Source organism: Epinephelus moara, chromosome 10 (genome assembly GCF_006386435.1).
Source record: "Epinephelus moara isolate mb chromosome 10, YSFRI_EMoa_1.0, whole genome shotgun sequence".
Taxonomy (NCBI): Eukaryota; Metazoa; Chordata; class Actinopteri; order Perciformes; family Serranidae; genus Epinephelus; species Epinephelus moara.
In genome coordinates this window covers 39,356,462-39,362,226 of record NC_065515.1, presented here as the reverse complement: position 1 = coordinate 39,362,226, position 5,765 = coordinate 39,356,462, and the positions used below count along the sequence as shown (strand labels likewise).

Here is a 5,765-nt window from a genome sequence, read left to right as displayed (position 1 = left end):
GTCTCAGCGACGTCTTGGCAATGAGCAAACGCTCTCCCTGCTACGTCTTAACGATGTAAACTTGATACATCGGGCCGACGTCGGCCAGATGTATGTGTGCTATCTGGGTCTGGTCTCCTGCTCATGAGGGATTCATTACAATATCGTAACATGGTTTAGATTTCTAAATAAACATTCACCTCGTCGCTAGATAGACCTACTCCTGAAATACTCGTGTCTGCGCAAGGCTTTTTGTCCCTACGAGGCCACCGTCATTTACCCGACGGGAGGGGTGAGTGAGTGAGCCCTGCAATCTAGAATTTGACCACTGATGTCACTGTTTTCAATGCATTTTACACAGTGGCCCTTTAATGATAACGTTTAGAATCATGAAAACATGGGGGATGTTACATCATGAAAATTTGGTGCTGATTATAATAGAGCTTGGAATTATGGCACCAAAACTATCACCTTTTGGGGTAGAATTAACAAAATTGGGGGTGGTGGAAGGACATTTCTTTGGATTTGGGTGCATCACAACAAATTGTGGGATTATGATAACAGTTAAATTTGTGGGTGCTACAACAAATTGGGGTTGCAACTACAGATTTTGGAGACATTGCCATTATGCCAAATTTTGGGATTTTGGGGAACTAAAACAAATATTGGGATCATAACAACAAATTGGAGGGACATCACAACATTTTCTTGTTAAATCTGGGACTATGACAGCAAATTTGCAGTATTGACCTTTATTTTTTTGGCGGTTGTTATCAAATTTTGGAATTTGGGATGAGGTTTATCAATACATTTTGGAATCATGAAATTTGGAACTGGGGGTTATTTATAATAAAGCTTGGATTTATGGCACCAAATATATCACATTTTGTGGTAGAGGTAATGAAAGTGGGGTGGCGGTATTACACATTTCCTTGGATTTGAGTGCATTTGGATTAGAATATGATAACACATTTTTTAATGTGTGGATGCTAAAACAAATTTGGACGTTGCAGCTACACATTTTGGCAAGATTTACATAATACCAAAATTTTGGTCTTTGGGGAACTAAAACAAATTTTGGGTACTTTTTAACAAATGTATAAATTTGGGACTATGACAACAAATTCTTAGTCATATTTATTGTAGGGCATGATGATAAAAATTTGTGATCACAGCAACTATTTGAAATGTGGGCATTTAAAAACAAATTTTTGGAATCACAACAAAAAATTGGGCGATGTTATATCATGGAAATTTGGTTGTTGTTGTTGAAATGAATTTTGGGATTATGACAACAATTTGGGGTGATTACACCAAAACTGGGGGAAAAAAAGACAGGATCAGGAAGAATGATGCAATGACAGTTTTGAGGTGCCTATAGACGAATTCGGCGAGCGATTTGTGTATGCCGCCATCTTGCGGTGCCGCCATTGCTGCGGTGACATGTGTCAGTCATCAATTCATGATGCTGTCATTGTGAACTGACTCTCTACAATGACAGCATCATGAATAGCTGGATTGATGATGTTAGACAGTGGCCTCCGGTAACTGATGAAGGTATCTTAAATGACTACCAATATTAATATAGAAATTAATCATTTGTTTGAGCGATAAGCAGGAAAGATTAGAGTAATAGGGAGATAATAGACTGTATCATTAAACACTGTGTAATATAACGTTAGCATACGTTACGTGTGCTGACGTTAGCAAGCTAGCAGCGTGACATTTAATCATTATGGACAGGCTACGTGACCATCACATCATATTGAAGGCGATCAATATTCATCGCCTTTAATATGATGTGATGGTCGTCTAAAAGGCAGTTCGCCTTTAATATGATGTGATGGTCGTCTAAAAGGCAGTGTAAAATTTGCCTGACCCATCCGGAGCTCAGGTAATTTTGACCCTCAATCAGAGACCTGTAATTGCCGTTTTTCTGGTCATCGGAGGCCAGGCGATCAATAAAATATTCTTGAATACCTAAAACAAAACACAAACACGTGTTGTTGTTGTTTTTAGTCACGTAGCCTGTCCATAATGATTAAATGTCACGCTGCTAGCTTGCTAACGTCAGCACACGTAACGTATGCTAACGTTATATTACACAGTGTTTAATGATACAGTCTATTATCTCCCTATTACTCTAATCTTTCCTGCTTGTCGCTCAAACAAATGATTAATTTCTATATTAATATCGGTACTCATTTAAGATACCTTCATCAGTTACCAGAGGCCACTGTCTAACATCATCAATCCAGCTATACATGATGCTGTCATTGTAGAGAGTCAGTTCACAATGACAGCATCATGAATTGATGACTGACACATGTCACCGCAGCAATGGCGCCGCCGCAAGATGGCGGCATACACAAATCCCTTGCCGAATTCGTCTATAGAACAAGTTTGGGGGCTATAAAACAAATCTGGGGATGTCTTTTTAAGTAGAATTGCACATTTGCCATAAAGAATACTTTCTAATGGGTTGGCAGGTGTCAGTTAAAATTGTGTAATAGGACACCTCAAACAGTTCTGATCAACAGTTAAACCAGCGATTTTGGCTTTATTGCTGTTCACATACTTAGGAGAGCTAAACAGATATTGCTCAGGGCTTGAGAAAGGCTTGAGCCAGCCCTGTACCAGGATATCTACATCACACTTAGTCACATTATAACACGTCTTCTCGAGTTTTAAGAAATTCTGTTCATGCTCTTTGCTGTCTTGCTCGATGATTTCACAAGACTAGGAAAGAGTCTGTGTTCACAGTCTCTAACATGCCTGTTCTCTTGCTCACTGCATGTAGGTGGGGGCAGGTCTATGGTTGCTGAAGGTGATGGTGGTGAAACCAGTGAACCAGGTAAAAACCACAGCTCACATGGGTCACAGTCCACAGCACTTAGCTTTGCCACAGAGACATGCCGACCCCCCCTTCAACTGGTCAGCAGTAAGAGCTTATCTGTCTGTCTACCTGCACCTCAACTGACCTTCCCACCTTTGTATGAAAACTCACACATACACATTCACACAAACACAGAGGCGACACATTGCTTGGGCTCCTGGGCATTTGACTGAGGTGTAAATGTGGAGAATGCGTGTTCTTTTTTATGGCTGCTTTCCTTCTCACCTGAAGAAGGTTGAAAATACACTGTCAAGTCTCCTGCTCACAGCGAGATGCTTCACTCCTCTGACATGGTGCAACATCAGAGGAGCAAAAAAGCCTATTGTGGACATGTTACAGTCAACATATAAAGACAAAAACAATGGAAAAGCTATATTAGAATGAATAGAGTAAGGACACATTTAAAAATAGTTTTTAATGGATAACTCAGGTTTAGTACAATAAGGATCACATTTTCATTCATGTGGCCTTCATTTCTATCAGTAATAATAGCATTCTCTAAGTCCAACATTGCATGTATTGTATTGCACTGTTTATAGAATATTGCTTGGGCTTAAATTCTTTAATAATGTAAAGTTGTTTTTTTTTATTGTATTGTGATATTTAAGTCAGTAAACCAGCTCGCGAGAAATTTCAAAATTGCAGTCTCAGCAGTAAGTTTGATTAGTACAATAATATCTTAGCTGATAGAAACAAACTACTCATGAAAATAATATCAAAGATGTAACAGAATTATCCTTTAAATACCTGTTATTCTGGTATGATTATTAGTATCATTAATAATTATTATTAGTACAGTAGTAGTCACTTATTAGTAATAGCATTTAGAGTTATAGGAGCATTAGGAAATGAAAAAAAGTTTTAAAAAAAATCAGACTTCAACCTGAAACTATCAAAGTAAGGGTACAAAAATAGAATTGTGGAAAGTGGGGTGGTCCCTTGTGGTCACGTATCAGTTCTGTGGGTCTGAGGATTCCCGTTCTGCCTTCTGTCTGTTCTTCACACTCACGACTGTCAGCCTTAATCTCAGCTCCTCATCTGACACAACAATGATTGATGTGTCCCAATTCAAACAGGCTCCACCGCTCATGATGGGGCTGCTGTGCAGCAGACATCTCCCCCAGAAACAATTTTATGGTGCTTTGCCTCTAATGGAATTACAGAGGCTGAACCCATCATAACTTTCTGTCAGATGAAGTTTGCAGCCTTGTTCTGTGGATGTTCTAAATACTCAGCTTGCTTGTTTTTGCCCCATGCATGAATGTTTCAGCTTTGTACCTTCGTTCCTCTAAAGCTGCATCTGTGAAGGCTTGTCATAAACTTGGTGGAAACACTTCTCAATTCCTTTATTCAAAGGAAAGTAGTACCACAGTCCTGCCTGTAAAAACCTATATGACAAAATGAAACATTTCAGGGTTTAGCTTATACATTTTCTCAAGTTTCATAAGTAAAAAAGATTCTTTCCATTGGAGTTTGGGGAAATTTTGTGTTACTAGATCAGTAAGATAGAAAAAGAACAATATTTTGTAGTGTCTGTTTACCTGCCCAGCAGCTATAGAGGGAATATCAAACATTTGCCATTGAGAACTTCCTGGTTTGTACAACTTTGGGTTTTGAACTGTTGGTTAGACAATAAGACTTCACAAAGGATCTGTTCTCTTTGGAAAGAAACAAGAACTTTAAAAAACAGTGAAAGAAAGGCTATCATGTTTTAAGTTTATCTCATGTTGAATGTAAAATCTAAAACATAGTGCAGGACAAGTAAGAAGTCTCCTAAATGATTAATACTTGAGTACAGTGCCAGATTCTGAATGTTAAAACTCACTGAATTTTTTGGCCAGCCTGGGTCAGAAGAACCACACAACAAACTGAAAAAACACAGATCCTAGGATACCACTTTATAATGCTGCCATGGATCATTTGTTAGCAAACACTGGTCTATTTGCACATTCTGCAAACACAGAACATTATCATTCCATTACGTCTGTGTCCACCTGTACAACCAACGTATTCTCATAGTACTGTTTGTATGATATCCTATGAATTTGCACCCCACAAATGACGTTACGTCCTTAACACACAGTTACGTAATTAACATAAAGTTACGTAGGATAGGTTTAGGCAGTTAAAGTAACTGTGGTTAAGTTTAAGAAACGAAACATGGTGAGGACATACCTTAAAATGACTCAAAGTTTACTCAAAGTTCACACGGATCTGAACATGCAACTCTAGGGGAAAGTCCCTTTTTTGTGACCCATCCACCACCTCAACCTGGTACAATCAGCAGATTGGTCACGTGATTGCATCCTTTTAAAATACTTGGGATATGTATGTACGCATTTGGGTATATTGCTTTCCTAATCCTCAAACAACAGTTTGTATATCTTACAAAAATGCACGTGTGAGATCTGAAAAATTAGCATCCCAAGAATGATGTTACATATGTAAAGTAGAGATATGAACTTAACATAAAGTTACATAGGTTAGCTTCTGGCAAGCAAAATTACTTTGGTTAGGTTTAAGAAAAGAAACACGGTGGGATGTACCCAATAACTTAAAGTTCAATGTATCCTTTTTCCACCGTGTATGTAGGTTTTTAAAACCCACGAAAAAATGCTAAAATAGACGATAGATTCCTTTCCCATTGCCAGTAGACTAGAGGTGGCCAAGTCAATCAATCATTCGGACCCTTGCAGCGGATAAGGAAAAACTCCCCCCAAAAAAACCCTTCAACGGGGGAAAAAAACAGTAGAAACCTCAGGAAGAGCAACTGAGGAGGGATCCCTCTTCCAGGACGGACAGACGTGCAATAGATGTCGTACAGAACAGATCAGCATAATAAATTAACAGTAATCCGTATGACACAATGAGACAGAAAGAGAGAGAGAGA

The 5,765-nt window shown here is 38.6% G+C and overlaps 1 protein-coding gene across 1 annotated transcript in view; it reads left to right on the top strand.

Moving 5' to 3' along the window:
* The window catches only part of LOC126396374 (uncharacterized), a 13,818-nt gene that overhangs the window by 4,971 nt on the left and 3,082 nt on the right, over positions 1-5,765 (top strand). The window contains exon 3 of the mRNA XM_050054388.1: positions 2,780-2,833. Coding sequence (XP_049910345.1) covers positions 2,780-2,833 — 54 coding nt within the window. The remainder of the gene's footprint in view (positions 1-2,779; positions 2,834-5,765) is intronic.